Source organism: Gymnogyps californianus, chromosome 10 (genome assembly GCF_018139145.2).
Source record: "Gymnogyps californianus isolate 813 chromosome 10, ASM1813914v2, whole genome shotgun sequence".
In the NCBI taxonomy this organism is placed as follows: Eukaryota; Metazoa; Chordata; class Aves; order Accipitriformes; family Cathartidae; genus Gymnogyps; species Gymnogyps californianus.
In genome coordinates this window covers 20,448,570-20,465,244 of record NC_059480.1, presented here as the reverse complement: position 1 = coordinate 20,465,244, position 16,675 = coordinate 20,448,570, and the positions used below count along the sequence as shown (strand labels likewise).

The 16,675-nt window shown below is 40.2% G+C and overlaps 2 protein-coding genes across 4 annotated transcripts in view; one reads left to right on the top strand and one right to left on the bottom strand.

The window, feature by feature from the left end:
- The window catches only part of FXR1 (FMR1 autosomal homolog 1), a 38,572-nt gene extending 32,388 nt beyond the window's left edge, over positions 1-6,184 (top strand). Inside the window, exons 14-17 of one of the 2 annotated variants that reach the window (XM_050902794.1) lie at positions 699-899; positions 1,666-1,746; positions 4,267-4,358; positions 5,161-6,184. In XM_050902794.1, the coding sequence (XP_050758751.1) occupies positions 699-899; positions 1,666-1,746; positions 4,267-4,358; positions 5,161-5,331 (545 nt within the window). In that variant the 3' untranslated portion in view covers positions 5,332-6,184. The remainder of the gene's footprint in view (positions 1-698; positions 900-1,665; positions 1,747-4,266; positions 4,359-5,160) is intronic. The other variant, XM_050902796.1, reaches the window with a different exon arrangement.
- Positions 6,185-7,580: 1,396 nt separating this feature from the next.
- DNAJC19 (DnaJ heat shock protein family (Hsp40) member C19) lies at positions 7,581-12,062 on the bottom strand. 2 transcript variants are annotated; one of them, XM_050902444.1, is made up of 6 exons: positions 12,034-12,062; positions 11,448-11,499; positions 11,083-11,156; positions 10,644-10,720; positions 9,619-9,689; positions 7,581-8,294 (listed from the first exon to the last, which is right to left on the bottom strand). In XM_050902444.1, exons 1-6 carry the CDS (start codon positions 12,034-12,036, stop codon positions 8,224-8,226), a joined length of 348 nt encoding a protein of 115 aa, XP_050758401.1. In that variant the 5' UTR covers positions 12,037-12,062; the 3' UTR covers positions 7,581-8,223. The 2 variants fall into 2 exon arrangements, with proteins under 2 accessions (XP_050758401.1, XP_050758402.1); XM_050902445.1 differs by lacking the exons at positions 11,448-11,499; positions 12,034-12,062 and adding an exon at positions 11,367-11,392.
- Positions 12,063-16,675: the final 4,613 nt, after the last annotated feature.

Here is a 16,675-nt window from a genome sequence, read left to right as displayed (position 1 = left end):
GTATTTTGAATTGAGTTTTTGTTCCTGGCAATTTTCTGTATAACCTCTTACTATTTTAAAGTACTCCATTTTTACATTACCATCTTAATACATTGGGATTTCAGTAGAGTTGTGTGATAGTTTCTTGTCATACACTATGTTACTAGATTTCTATTCGTTTACCTTCTGCTCACAATGATCTTCATTTCCTTCCTCTGTTACACACACACACAGTAATGATATTATCAAAGTTTATAAATCTTTGGCATGGTACCTATGGTTGCCTTCTGAGTTAAGCTTATATTTAGATACAGAACAAGAGAAGAAATCATAGAACGGAAGTTATCTTATGTTTTATCAGAATGTGACTGCTAACTCATAACACTTTAATAGTGTCAAAAGTACTATGCCGCTATAAAGCGGAAAGTGTATTTTACACTTTTAGCAGTTTTGAGTAAAAGTTCTCTAAATGTCACCTTGGAAATCTTTGTGATGAAATAAGACAGATGCCTGTTGTGGTGCCTCAGAATACTTACTGTTGGATTAGAGTCAGAGAGGAACCAATCGTAAAGAAATCATAAAGACTGTAGTTCTGTGTATTATACCTTTTCATAAGGTTGCTTGCTATTTTGAAACTTTTAAACACAGATGTAAGTCAGCCTGGAAATTAAATTATTTGTAACTACAGTATCTTAGATGGAAATTTTTTGTTTGTTTAGTGCTTAAAGATCCGGACAGCAACCCTTACAGCCTGCTTGATAACACAGAGTCAGACCAGACTGTGGATACCGATGCTAGTGAATCTCACCACAGTAGTAACCGTCGCAGGAGGTCACGCCGGCGAAGGACTGATGAAGATGCTGTTCTTATGGATGGAATGACAGAGTCTGATACAGCTTCTGTTAATGAGAATGGTTTAGGTATGTAAACGGTTGGATGATAGTCCCAGAACAAGCTAAGAAAAGAATGTGTTGTCCATGTAAGTGTAGTGAGACACTTGTTCATTTTCGTTAGTGACGAATCGTTGTTCTGTTAAAGGTTGCTGTCTGATTAAAGAAAGACTTCCTCCATGGCTCTGCCATGAAATCTCCTGTTTACTGAGCTCCACTAGTATTTTCATATGCCTCTTGTAAGAACTGTCTGATGGAGATACCAAAGACTAACTGGTTGTTTCCCATTAGTACTGCTGTTTTCATAGAAACAGGGCTGTTGAATCAGCATTCTGTTTTGTCCTTGGTAACCTCAGTCCCAGTGTAGGGAAGCTACTTGGGTAGCTGTTAATTCATCTCTACCCAGCTTCTGCTGAAGTGCTTTCCCTCAGTAAATTCTCTTGATGCTCCCTGGGACAAGAATATAATCTGTTGCTTAATAATGTAGAAAAACCCCCTCTTCTTTCATGGGTTATGTGGCTAAAATTTGACGTACGGTTACTTATTTAATAAATGAAATCTGAGGTCATTAAGCAAATGCCTAAATGTTTTCATAAGCCAAAAGCAAAAAGTAAAATCTAGCTTTTGCATTATTGTGTATGCTTTCAGTATAACATTATGTTTTTCTTTCAGCCTGTCTTATTTAGCCTGTCTCTTTAACAGAAGCAATTTTAAATGCCCCATGCTGAAACTGCTGAAGAATTTATTTTTTTATTTTATCATCAGAAATAGTTCATGGTAAACTTTGCAATTGCAGATGATAGTGACAAAAAACCCCAGCGACGCAATCGTAGCCGCAGGCGTCGCTTCAGGGGTCAGGCAGAAGATAGACAGCCAGGTAATTCGAGTGGAGCTGTGGGTAATCTCAGGTCAAAAGCATGAGAGAATGTTGTGTCTGCTGTTTTACATATAGCTGCGTAATATAAAAAGGTTACTCAATAACTAATAAGACTACTAGATAAAGATGAAAGATGTTTCTTCTACTAGGAGAACTTATAAAAGTTCTTAATCTGCCTAATGAGACTAATTTATAATGTCTAACTTTTTGCTTGGACATAAGAGTTACGCTTCTGATCCAGTTCTCATTGAAGTCAATAGCTAAAGTGCTGTTGAGTTCAGTGGACCAGGATCAAGACAAACATGAAGGTTCATGATCCGCACCACTTGCATCTGTGCGCTTGCACGGAATGTGACCCAGCCTTTTCAGCGCTGGCTGAGAAGCAAAGAGTTGGAATGGCAGGATGCGGGTGCCCTGGCAGAGCACGGTGGGGGAGCTCACGTGGGATCTGCCGGTCCCGTGCCTGTAGCAAACTGCTGCTATCAGGCCTCGGCTTCTGTGAATATTTGTAAGTCATCTACAAATTGAGGGTGGGAAGGAGGAGGAATTTAAATGAAATTGCATGTTTCCGATTTTTTTTTGTTGTTGTGGCTTGTTGCATTTCTTTTGTGTGTACTAACACTTGAAATGTTAAAGGTGAACTAGCTAATTTTCAATCTAATGCCCTCTTTAGAAAATGCTTGTATATACATGGTGCAAGGTAGCAACAGAAGGTCTTCTAGATTGACAGGTTCAAAATTTCACCCATATTTGCTTCCTTACATCTGTGGTGCTCATACAAGATTTGATTAAGAAGAAAAAAGTTGTTGCATTACACTAACTAAAACTTGGGGGAAGGAAAAAAAAAAACCAAACCACAAATGCCCCACCCCCCTAAAAAACCCAAAGTAACCCATTATTTCTAAACATTCTGGTCTTGTAACAGTGACAGGAGTTCATAAAGGGGCAGAAAAAGTAGAAATGGATTTCAGCTTTTACTTCTAAGAAACTAATTTCAGCCAGCAACATAAAGAGATGTTAGTCATCTCTACAAAAGCTGTATTTTTCTTTTAAATCTAACTATTCTAAGAACAAAACAAAATTTTCCAAACAAGATTTTTCAGGCTTCTTTCTGATTTTTCAGTTTGCATAATATTTTTAAATACAACAGTAAGAGCACTGGTAGTTAGTTATACTGTCTTTGTGAAAAATGCTCTAATAATTTAATCTCTTCATAAATACTTAGTAAGTGTATAGTGAGTGAAATTAAGACAGAAGGAACTCTGCCCCCCCCCAAATGTTAACAATGTACTTCAGTCATTTAGTTGTATTATTTGATTTACACTGCTATATGTTTTGGGTTCCTACTGCATACATGAATATTGAGACTTGGTGTCTTACACTGCATGCATAAAACATGCTTCATTTTTACATTAGAAGGGTTGGGTACAGAACCTAATTTTAAAGAAATAACTCTCCTCGTGCAGAAATTCACTTGGTCTTGACAATTATGCAAGGACCCAGTTGTAAGAAGTCCAGTTAATACAACAGAAAATTCATGTGCCGTACTTCCTATTCCGATTTAGGTTTCGTGCACAATCATTCCTAAATCCAGAAAAATAGTTCACCTGAATGCATGGTATACTAAATATAATTGACTGTACTGTTCAATAGATAATGCTTGCCAACTTTAGTGTGCTTTAGCTCATCAAAGATACAAGCGTGTATTTAAATTTGTAGTACTATGTATTCTAAAGATAGAATTGACTGTCAATTGGTGTGGTTACAAGAGGGCGGGATAAGACAAAACCAGGCTACAAGAACATGTGCTGAGGTGGTAGGAAGAAAAGAGGTCAGAAAACCCCTGGCCGGCATCCAGTAAGTGTAGCCGTAAGAGTGCAAACATGGCTGTCCTGCTTTTGAGTACGGGCTCGCTCATACAGAGCCCCTCCACGTGTCTGTACACACACCACGATTAATCCACCCACCCACAAGCCAGAGTTAACGGTGTGGATTGCGTTTTGAGTATCAGGAGGAGGGCGAGTTCTCTTGCCAATAGCTTCATGAAGTAACAAAGCTTTGAATGCCGCTTTATCGTAAGCGATACCATACTCTGAGCCTCCCCCAATTCTTTTCATATTTTAACTTAACTTCATTTTATTAGTGTGAAATTCTTCACTACTCAAGATAGTAAAACCCCAGTGACAAACACAGTCTGTAGTTCAAAGAGCCTGCAGTCTGATCTCTTCAAACCCAGTACAGAAGGCCCTTATTTTCCAATAAAATTTACAATTGGACCAAAATTACAATTTTATTATGCTTCCACCTTCAGATCGTCATGTTACCACTGATTTTAGTGAAAATTGTATTTAACAACAGAAACAAATTGATCCTTGCTATATAGTTGATACCTGTAAGTGTGAAGGCCTTTTGTGAGATGTCTCCCAGTTATGCTATAGCTTGTACAGAAAAGACATATGAAGCTTAATGCTAAATCAGACTTCTGATGTGAGCATCACTGTAATTTTTTTCCTTGAACAGTAACAGTAGCTGATTATATATCACGAGCTGAATCTCAAAGTAGACAGAGAAACCCTCCAAAGGAGACACTAGCCAAAACCAAGAAAGAAACGGTAAGATTTTTTTTTTTTAAACGTATGTTTCCTTTTTTTCTCTTGCCTTGCAGCAAAACAGTAAAGGAATGCTTCATTTAGATCACCCTCATTTAAGTCTTTACGCATTTTAAAATATTATGCTTACTAATGTAGCATTACATAATAAAATGTGAAAATTATCCATGGATGAGTCTTGAGAACTAATCCTTAAAACACTTTATAAATAGAGGATGCTCGGTAGCATGTTTAGTGACTTGTACAAACTATTTTAGAAAGAATTAATGTTACAAAGATTGTCGATTTGAGATCTGTTCTCCTTAAAGGATCGGAGTGGCATTACATATCATAAACAGTGATACTCAGAACTGAATAAAGCAGAATTCCTTTACTCCTAAAGTAACATTGAACTTACTGCCACAAGTTTTGCCTGAGTTCAGCAAAGTAAGAAAGATCCATTGCTATATGATTAACAAAATGTAATCTTACTATAGACTTTGAAAGAGGTGTAAAACTCAGCTTTTCAGTTCACTTCTTCATTGGCTTAGACAAACTGGAATTGTGAAATAAAACATTCTGGGTATGGTGGGGGTATGCTGTCTCAGGGTTCCCTTGGCATGATTTCCTCGGAAGTGTCTGATACAGAAGTGTCCTATAAATGACAAAGTAAGTAATAGGATGCTATAAATGATGAGATACTGGCACAGACAGACAAGAGGTGTTTCCTATTGCAAAGTTGCTGTGTGAGCCAGAGGGAACTTTAGATTACACTCTGTGTATTTTTACGGAATTCTTAATATTATCCTGTTTTTGTTTCTGCAAGGCAAAAGATGCGATTGATGAAAACAGCCCTTCCGAAAAGGCAGTGAATGGGCCGGCTACAGCTTCTGGGGATGAGCCTTCTAAACTACAGCACAGTCCTGATGAAAAGAAAGTTACTGTTCAAGAGGATGGAAATAATCAGGAAGAAGCAGTGCTGAATGGTGTTTCATAAACTGAAGTTCCTAGTTTACAGTTCTTTTACATTACATTTAAAATAGTGCTTGTATAAGCTTGCCAAAGATAGAATATGGATCGCCAGTCTTGACACCGCACTTTCAGTTCCTCCATTTTGGAATACAGAAAGGGGAGGGATCCTGAAGAAATCATATGTTAAACATACTTTGACACCTACTGTGTTATAAATATATCATCAGATGTGCCTTGAGATAGTATATGTAACATTTAAATAAACAAAATTGCTGGCTATAGGAAATGTTATTTTGTTTTCAAAATATGGCAAAGATGTGAGGGGGATCCCTAACATAATACTCTTTATGAAAGCATTAGCTGCTTTTGTTACATTTTTAATAATATGCAACCACTTCTTCACCTGAGGAATACTAGAACGAAATGCAGTCTAAAATATTTTGCACTGAAATGTAATTTCTCCATTAGTTTAGTCTGGAAACTGGTCTGTTTTAATACATGTTTTTTAAATGCTGTATGTAGAGGAAAAATCTGCAGACCACTGGAATACATTTGTTAAATTCTCATAATCTGCAGGGATACTGCGTGACATTGGCAGTGACTGTTCTACATTGAGGCTTTGTTTGGTTTATTTATTAAACTGTACAGTATTTAAAAATCAAACATAGCTTTAGTTAACACTAAGCTGAATTAGTCATGTCCATTAAGACATAACCTGAACTACTGAAAAGATCAATTTCCAGAAAGTTTATTCTGTATAAACTACATATGTTAGTCCTTAGTAGAGTATTTTTATTTTTGTTTTGGTTGTTTGATGTGCAATATGTTTTTTTTGTATGCTGGTAGTAAAAGAAAATAAACTTTGATCTTCCATCTGTTGACTGTTTCTATCAGAAATTTAAATTACTATTGACTTCAAGGTTTTCAAGCTGTTAACACTAACAATTGAAACTTATTGCCAGGCAGCTTGAACCTTTAACTCTTTCATAAGAGTTTTCTAATGTGCTAATCTTCCATTCTTTAAGGAGATGATGTAAAACATCAGTTAACAAGTCTAAAAACAGACTTACCTTGGAGAATCACATAACCTGACTAACATATATAGGAATTAATGCAGATGTAGTTTTTGATGGAGAAGTTAGAAGTGTGACACACTAACCCGTCTTTTCAGGCACGTGAGCAGTGAAGCAGAACACACAGGTGTGGAAAAACATCTGGGTAGCAAGAGATGTTGTAAGAAGTCAGAGCAAACCGGTAATGCTGAAGTTGTGCTCACTTGAAAGAAAAAAATTCCATCTTACCTGATTTCATCAGAAATGAGTAAGGACACAACCAAGTATGCTGCACCACCTGTGTCTCCAGCTGCTATACTTGATACAGCTACAGAAGAGTTGTACCAACTAGGTTTGGGTATGTATTTCATTTAAGGAGATATGCAGTTTTTAATATGACTTAAGTGTTGACACTCATCGACAATGTTCCCTCCTGGAGAACAAACACAGTTAAGTTGTTCTAACTCTGAAGTGTGCACAAGCATCTCAACTGATAAGGTAGCCACAAGAGTGGAGAAAATTTAAAAAATGGGGAAGAAAAAAAAAAGCTATGTTTAAAAGGTCAATATTATTTGGCAGGGAAAAACGAGCAGAGTAACATATGCATACTTGGGAACTGCTGCGTGGCAATGTTCCAGCTGGTTTTTTTCACCCCACTTAGCTTTGCTTTACAGAAATTAATCCCTCTCTCTATAGCTTCCAAACATTTTCTATTTCATACTCGTGTTACTGATTGGATCCTCTCTTCTGAATGCATGGAACTCTTCCTTACTGTTGTTCTGGTAATCCTTCCTAAATGGCCTGTAACTAGTCTGCAGAAATGCAGCAACACAGCAGCCAACGTTCACGCAGAGGATGTAAGACTGCTTACAGGAGTGCTCCGAAGTAGAGGCTTGTTGGTTCTGGAAAAATGAAAGCTCTGAAATCCACTGTACTTACAAACAGATGGGTGTTAACTCTTACGTACGCTGTACAGCAGTTCTCCTGTAGTTGCAGAAAGACTGGCAAGATTCTTGCAGTATGACAGAACTCTTGGCCCTAACTCAGGTACTCGGAAAGACATCAGCTGGGGTATGTTAGGTGTCCTGCAGCATGGTAAATCCAGCTCAGGTTATCTTCGGTGGTCTATATAAAGAGTTCCTGTTTCCTAATTACTATAAATGCAAACCTTATTATCTGAATTCTAACTTTTAGTGTAAGATAATGTATAAAACTACAGTACTTACATTAGAAGTTTGGAATTTATTAAATGCTATAAAATCCATTAAAAACTGAAAGCTACCAAAAGAGCTGGGACATTGCAGACTCATCAGTAGCACTTAAGCACCTCAACCAACCTCGTTTTTCACAAGGCAAAGATGATCGAGTACATTTTTTCCGGTACTTTATTTCTTCAGAGACAACCACACATCTGTCCCAATTCTTCCCGTCAAATAAATCCTCTTGATCTTTTCCACCCCCTCCCCAAACCCGTTCATCATGCTAACTTTGGCATATGAAAGAACAGCAGCATGAACTTTAAACATAGCTAGTTTAACAAAAATCAGGTAACAGCATGTAAGTCTACCTGTATCTGGTAACATGCACTGGCCAAACCAAGTTATTACTCTCTTACACTGAAAATATTTCTGAGTGGCAGATTTTGCTGCTTAATAACAAACAGCTATAAAAAAAACTTTAAGCCTCGCTCGCTCATGCATTTCCCCAAAAAGTGTCTGAGAAGTGAGTGGGGAGGGAAGTACCTCCCTGGATTCGTATTTCCAGCTTCATTTATATTAAGTCAAAGACTGACATTATAACTTTTCTTAAGCTGTTTATCAAAAATAATTATTTGCATGGACAAACCCTCTGATTTTCTTTCTCATTCATTTTTTAGCTTGGTCTTCCAGTAAATCTTTAGCTTCATTGATTTTGGCTGCTACATATGGAGAGCCACCTAGAAGAAAGATAACCTCATGTCACATCAGATGAAAAAATTTTCTTTCTGTGTTAATAATGCCACAATACACAGGAAGAAAAGTGAGAGTATGGTCTGAAAGTTATTCAAGCTAAAGAACAAACTGCATTATGGCTGAAGCCATGTACATTTACACATGCAGTCACTGCAGTAGCTAAATGTGCAGACAGCTCATTCCTGTTAGGTTGCTTTTAGTTTACTGGAGTGGGTTTTTTCGCCAGTTTTATCAGTCATAAATGAATCGGTCACTAATGACTTGGCATAAAGTTTGTTGTGAATACAGAAGCATTAAACTAACAAGTCTGCAGATAAACCTTTCCCCCCTAGTTCAAGGCCAGCATGGGAACCGCTGCTGTACCAATGGACTAGTTCAGTTTTTAAACGTGACGTACAAATGACTTAGGAAGATACGGAAAGAGAATCCACAATGCAAATGCTCTGACACTGGCACTGACCACGAGGTGCAAAGATTTGTAGCGTGTATTTGTAGCATGCATACCATTTACTAGTACTAGAATCACTCTATTTACTTGAAGCTTAATTTAACTTATTGAGATCATGTAAAACATGTGAAATGCTCCTAGCAGTCTTCGGATAGCTATTTTTAGGTTCTGCATATAGTCAATAAAGTTAATTTTGAAGTTAACTTCCGCTAGATATTATCTATGAAAGGCATATGCCAAGGATTATTTTGGATTTTGGTGCATAAAAGTAATGAAGTTTAACAGTCACTTTAAGGGAAGCCATTTTACCTTTTAAGTGAGGATTAAAAAGCTAAATGCCAAGCACTAACGCATGATTCTGACTCACTGAAGTAAAAAGAATTTAGTTACTAACTTTAAGCATAACTAGATTCTGAGCCTTCAGAGTACCACAAACAGAAATACTTCATAGTTTAGTGTCTTCAGATGCAGAAGGCTCAATACTTGCCATTTATGGTGAATTCCCAATGCATTCAAATGAACTCAAACTCACATGGTACATAAAGCACGCAAATATGCTCTTGGCTTTCATCTTAAAATCGGCCATTTTAAGTCTCATTTTAATCTGACATGCACAGAAGATAGAGCAAGTAACAAGGTGACCTGCTGAATCCGTCTGCTTGCTTTAGAGCATTGAAACACAAAAATATGCTCCAAAACAGTAAGGTTTAAGGCACCCTAAAAGTTGTTTTCACCCAGAGCTTTCTGCATTATTTTTTTAGTAGCCGAGGTAGTCATATGTCAGTCACTTCTTCCCTACACAGTGCTATTAATCTGTGTTAAAAAAATGTATTAATTAATCAATATGACAATTTACTTACCTTTATCTGGATGATTCAGGAGCATGATCCGTCTATGAGCTTCTCTAATTTTACTTCTGTTGGCTGTAGGGCTTTAAAAGAGAGAGAAAAACTGACTGACAGGAACCTCATAAAATCCCCCAGATCTTTAGAAGATGTCTTAGAACAAGCAAGCACTCTGTCTTATCCATAAACTCTTTGGCTTACACGTATGTTTTTCTTTTCCTGTTATTGATGTGTAGCATGTAAGTCCTGGAGAGGTTTTCCCAAAACACTGTATGTTGAAGAAGACATGCTATAGCAGTCTAATATGGTGGGGGTCATTCACACGGTTGAAAAGAAACAGAACTATGTTGTAACATTTTTATCGGGACTACTTCCTAAAGGCTGGAGGAAAAAAATAAAACAAAACGTGCTCTTGATTTATTTAAAAAAAACCCCAAACAACAAACTGTTTGTATACAAACTTCACCGGTGGAAGTTGCCTTCAAACAGAAATGGTTCTTATTCTGTATCTTATTAGATAAATCTGTGTATTTGGTCTTAAGTCTCTTTAAGTTTTGGCAGGGATAGCTACCATACTCATATCTAAGATATTCTAGAAGTGATGAATTTACTCCACATGGAGAAGTGGGTTTGCAGCACCTCCACACTGCATCTATCTGAAATTCACCAGCAGTGACAGGAACCACAAGCAAACAGCACAACCGTGTTCCCCATACCGGGTAAACCCCAAGGCTTCCTGCAAATGGCGTATTTACCTGGACTTGTACGTGGCTTTTGAATGTGCTAGGGATTTGCAGATGTATGGAAGTCCAGCTAGAGTTAGCTTTAAGGAAGCTAACATGCAGCAAAGAATCCCAAATAAGTACAGAAAATCCTGAAAGGCCGCTTCACATTTCCTGACTTGGCAGTGACACTCCCAGGGGAAGCTGGGCATAGGACAGTCTTAAGGATTGAGAATTACGTCCTTTCCAAACCAGGCCACCAACTAGGTACACTGTAGCCTCCTTTTTATCTTTCATTTCTAATAAATTTCCTTTTACCTCACTCCTAGTATTAAAGCTGCTTCTCGTTTAGTCATTTTGGGTTCAAATCCACCTCTGTAATAACCACTGAAGGCCTGAAAGAGAAAATGTGTTAGTTTAAAAAACACTAATTTTTAAGTTTATCAGTTAACACATTATTGCTTTAGTAACTGCTGAGCTTTTAGTCTGTGAGAATACTGCGACGCTTCTTTTGCGCTTGTAATAATTCAGTTGAAGTAGAGTATCATAATTTAAATGAGTACTTAAACTTGCCAAAACAAGTTCTCTATTAGTCAACCATCACCAGAATCGCTGAGATTAATGCTGTTATTACTGACAAAATTATGTTTAGTATTAGAAGAAAATACAGCAATGCTATACGGAGACAATAGTCTGTAGTTATTTCACCAAGTAAACTTTTAAATAAAAAGATGCTACTGATAAAACAAAAACTTACAGGTTTTGGTAGATTCTGAAGTGCTTGTTTTACTTGTGGCTCCATTTGCTTCATAGCTTTTAGTGCATAGCGACCTTAAAGAAATCAGTGTTGAACAAGGCTAAGTATACAGTTTCATAAAGATTAGTTGCAATTCAGTGCAACTAGTAATTTGTGGATTAGAATGTGGAATAAACTTTTTGGGGACATAAAAAAGAAAGAACTTTGATCTTGTGTTTAATTACAGCCATGTTTCTCAATACAGGCTCTCCCAAAAGAGTGTCCTGTATCAGCCATTAAACTACCTTAAAATTCATCAGTACTGAAGCAGGCAATGGTAAGTACTGGGTAACTGGGTGTTCAGCGTCCTCCCATCATCTACAAACCTGCAAATCCAGCTGCCGCTATGGTCAGGCCAACCGCCACCATTGTACTGGCCTACACAGGGAAGACATAAAGCATTTGTTTACCGAAGGAAAAGAAAAAAAGCCCACCCAGCAACCTCTACAGCGGGTCGGACTAGTATATACGTTGAAAACAGCATGACTAGGGGAAAAGCAGTCACAATACGATTTACTTCGGCTACGCTGCACGAGGTGACCGCAGGGGCGCAGCGAAAGCGGCGCAGCTGCTGCTGGCAGCGGGGCGGGGGGTCGGGCGCGCCCAGGAGAGGCGGGAACCCCTCAGCTGTGGTGGACGAGGGAAACTCAGCCCGTCAGCGGCGGCCCCGCTTGAACCCCGGAGGCACAGGGGCCGAGGCCACAGCCAACGGCCCCGCCGCGGCCTGTGCGGGGCAGCGCCCTCCCCGCGCGGCCCAGGGCACCGGGCCCTTCGGCACCACGGCCGGGCCGGGCCAAGGACGAGCCGAGCTCCTCGGCCCGGGGAAGGGCTCGGGAGCTGCCGGCCCAGACATAAGCGGCCCCCGGCTCCTACGGCGAGACCCGCCGGGCCCGGGCCCCCGACCGCACTCACCATGGCCGCCCCGGCCCCCGCCCCGGCCCCGCGCACTGGCGATCGCCGGGCGAAGCTCGCGGAGGGCCCCGGCTCGCCGTACGGCACCCGGACCGGCCGCAAAGCCACCACAGGCTGTCGTAAAGCGGAGCGGGGCGGGGCGGGAGCTGCGGACACCGCCCCGGGGCAGGCGGGCGCGACGGCAGGGGGACAGGGGCAGGGCCCGGCGGGGCGGCCGGGACCGGGGGGGACAGAGCCCGGCGGGGCGGCAGGGGCCTGGGGAGGCAGAGCCGGCCAGGGGTGCTGCCGGCGGTGGAAGGGGGCGCGGCAGGACGGCGGGAGCAGCTCGGTGGGCGCAGGCCGGGAGCGGCGCGGGGGCAGCCAGCAGGGACCTTTCCCTGAGGAAAGAAAGAAAGAGAGAAAAAGTGTCATCACCTCGGCCTGGGGGACGGCTGGAGACCCCCGGTCCTGTGCAGCGCCCGGCGGCCTGCCGGCACGGCGCGGTCCGGCACGGAGCCGGCACTGATGGGTGTCTTTCAGAGATTAGCTCTGGGAGAGGTCTGCCTTTGACCTTAGACAGTAATTGCTGCAAGAGGAAGAGAGCGCAGTGTTAGGGCGTTATGAAGATGATAGCACAGATCTTATTCTTGATGTAAATGAGCGATTTCGTTCCTGATACAGAGCCTTCTCACCAGATTCATTTTTTAGAAAAAGTAGTTTTTCATCCGTCCCATTTTTCTTGTCTTTTATTCTAGTAATTTGCTCCCCCTCTCTGCTCTGACCGTCCCATTTTTCTGCGAGCTGTGCTCTTGCCACCTCCTTTCTGTCCCTGATGCATTACCACCCGATCCTGAACATTTCTGCACTCATGGAGCCTTCCCTGCTGTGCTGTCAGCGCAGGGGACTGACCGCTCGGGCCATCTGCGGAAGGGTCACGTCAGGCACTGGTTCCAGATGGAGAAGCTCAGTTAGTTGATTGCTGAAGATTACTATGAAATGAGGGAGAATTACAGGCCTGGCACTGTTTTTTGAATATTATTAATAACATAGTTTCATGTATTAATAATACAGTGCCGTATGCAGCACAACAGTCGAATGTGTCCATCTGTCTGTCTGTAGTTCTATTCTGAAGTCACAGTTTTGGAAACTGAGTAACACGGTAGTGAGACCATGCCAGCCTTTAGCCCTGATACTTAGTTTGCAGGAGTGAAAAGCTTTAGTGTCATCCTCTGTGCTTGTAGAACGTGTCAGTGTCCTCATGGGCTCCTGGAGGACCTAGTGATCAAAGGCAGCTAGCTTTTGGTTGCTTAAGGCCTCGGACTCACAAGCCCTCACATAAGCAGTTTAGTATGAGAGCTGATCGTTGGCTAAGCAGCTTGTAATTCTGCTGGCTCTTCCAGTGGAAGATAGAATTTTTCTTTTCTGCTGTATAGTTTCTGTGAGTACTGGGTTAACTTTGAATATGTCATAATTTCAGTTTGAGCTTGAATTGTTTTTTTTCACTAAAATTTCAAGTGCCTGATTTAATGTCTTCTGAGGTAGTGTTGGGAGGTAGTCTCCTGTCTTTTTCCTTCCCTGTCATCGAAATAACACTACGAGAAAATAACTTGCTGCCTTTTAAAGAGGATAGAAGAAAGGTTTTGGTTAAGGCACTTGTACTGTTGTACCAGTGTTTCATGAGATGGAACTAAAAGGAAACTTTTATATTTGATGAAGGAATCAAATCCATTCATTGCAGAGCACAAGGCCCCTGACAGCCTGTAAGACCTTTCCCAATATGGAAAGGGGAGCTAGCAAGTGGAAAACAACTAGATGCTTGTTTTATGGAGGAAAAAAAACCAGTCTGTAGAGATGTATGGGTCTGGTAGCTAACCAGAGTTTCTTCATATGTAGAAGAGGATTTGGTTTTAAGATGGTTTCCTCTTTGTCCCTTTTCTATCAAAAAAGGGGGGTAGAGCTGTGCAAAAAAGGGGGGTAATGACTTTACTGGGGCATGACTAGTGTTTAATTTTTCCTGTCATCTAATCCAATAAAGTAAGAGACAGGGACTCCTTCCCTGTAATTAATTACGTGAGGTTTGATTCTTCCATCTTGACAGAGCCTTTTGCTAGATCCAGATCTTAGTGGCTTTCAAGGAGGAATGTATCTGAAAGGGAGTTTTACTTTATTTCTTTCCTCGCTTTCCCCAATCCCTGTTCAGAAGGACTGGTAGCTCTACTGGCAAAGGGGATTTTGCAGATTTATACTTAGTGGTTCTTTCTATTGTGAAGTTTCTCATTTTTAGAGGAAAAGGACAGACATTATGGAATGTGCAAACTTCCACATGGGTTGGGAACGGGTTGGTAACGTACCTAATCCTTCTCCTGTGACAGCCCTTTAAAGAAAAGCCAGAAAGGGAGATCTTGGGAAGCCTCTACTTGCTTAAGAGAGAGATTTCGTCTTTACTGAGGAGAAAGGAAACTTTTATCTGTAAGTGGGAAGGCCTGGCAAGAGTTGAGGTGGGATGGAGGGATTTGCATTATTGGTACATGTTTGATACCAGCAATTGGACAAAACTGTTGGCTAAGCCTAGAGGTGGAATAATTCATTTTTTATTATTAGATGAAATAATTCATAATACAGCATTTGAAGATGAAATGTCCTAATTCCTTTAAAATATGCTGTGTATATTTTTACTCCATAAGACAATCCAAGCTTTGTTTCTTCCCACAGTTTGTTGCATTTCCCTGTCAGAGCTAAAGGAGAACTAGATGTGTCCCAGCTTGGAGGTCACAAAGCCAGAGTTACAGAATGCCACACTTGCTAAGGAAGAGGATATTTTGGAGACTTCTAACATGTTTTGAGTATGGTCTTTTTTCAGGGCTTCTTTAAATGCCATGTGTTTCTAGGAGGTATATGATATATGAAACACTCTTCTACCTTCTGCTAGCTGAAGGGAGAAACAGTTGCTTTCCCTTCCTTAGCACTGCCCATCTCTAGTTTCTTTGGCGTGTCAGCTATTGTATCTCTTTACTGACCACAGTACCTAAATGCTGCCAGTAAGCTTTCCAAATCTGTATCAGAATTAAAATAAGTTTTCTGTGCATAAATTTGCAAATTGCTGCTCTAAGCTTGTCTAAATCTATTCTCTTTTCCTCCTCTGCTGCTCAGGAAACCTGTATGCAGTGCAGAAAGGGACTGGGTGTTTAAAAGCTATGTTTAAGTTCATGTCAGTTCACATTTCAACATACAAAGTCAGTAAAAACTTAGGTATCTGAGTAGCTTTAATAACAAGTGCTTGAAGGATCAGAGCTGTGATATATTATTTCTGAAACCGTAAGGTTTATGAGTTATTACCTGTATATAGGTTGTGTTCTCCAGAAACGAATCATCTAGATGCCCCTCTTAGCAAATGGAGGTTTAAGTCTTGCCAAATGCTGAAAGTTGATTTTGTTCAGGTTCTATACATAAATATTAATCTTGTGCTCATTACACAACAGGTAGCTTCATGGTTTTTAAGCCTTGGTTCCTTCAAGCTACTACAGCTAGAGCTTTATGGCCACATTGGTGGCCATATAGACACAGGGGCATGATGTTGAAGTAATAGTTATTACTGCTGATTTATAGGAAGCAGGAATCAGGCATCATGAGGAATATCAAAATCAAACAAAAACAGAAAATGCAGAATACCTCATGGAACCAGAATTATTTTTTTCCCCACAAATAAAGTTGGAAGTGACTTCTTTTGCCATCAGAGTTTCCATTTATTTAGAAATCAAGGTTCTGTTCTATTTGCCTGATTAGTTCATTTTATAGCACCTTATTCCTCTGGATCTTCTATCAGTCAGCCTTGTGGTGGTGTATGGAAGGTCATTCACAGGGGAAAATTAATACGCTCTAATGGGCTCAAGTGAAATAGATGCACTACAGTTTTTATCCCTTCTGCAGAATGTCTGTTTTTGAAATCAGGAGGAAGGCAAAATTATTGAGTGTTTAAGAAATATACTCTCAGTTGGAGTACAAAACCCTTTATTTTGCCTACTGTGTTTTTAAACTGCTCCCTTTCTATTTTCCAGAGAAACCCTGAAGCTTTTGTAGTTTCTTCTGTCAAGAGTTTTATCCTACTGGTGTCTTCAGGTTTTCCACTCTGGGGTTAAAATACCTCATGATAGAAGATTATTTTTCTTTTGGAAGCTTTATCTTACTGGACTATCCAAAGCAGCTGGTATGTAGTACATAAGTAAACTTTTCCATTAAAGCAGACCATTTCTGTAGAAATCTGGTAGTACTTTCTCTTAACTGTATCTTCCATAAACTGGACAGAAGGTGAAACAGATAGTTGTGCTTTCAGAAGGTTTGTGGTGTACCTGTTAAGTGCCTATATAAGGCTATTAAACATTTGTTTAAGTGAAAATCACAGTTCTATGTTGTCATATGCACAGCCAGCCAAATCTTACATTGCTTATTCCTATATGTGCAGTGGCTGAACTACCAAGCTGTCAAAGCCTTGCAGACCTTCACCTTGGGGCACCAAGATACAGAATTTCTTAGGCACTTTTAAGCACATTATTTATTCATGTTTTAAGATATATATCGTAAAAATAAAGTTTAGGTAGAATATCTTGGGGGGGGTTTTCCTGCAAACTTTTTTCCTGCTTTTTGCCCATACTCCACCTTCTTTGGC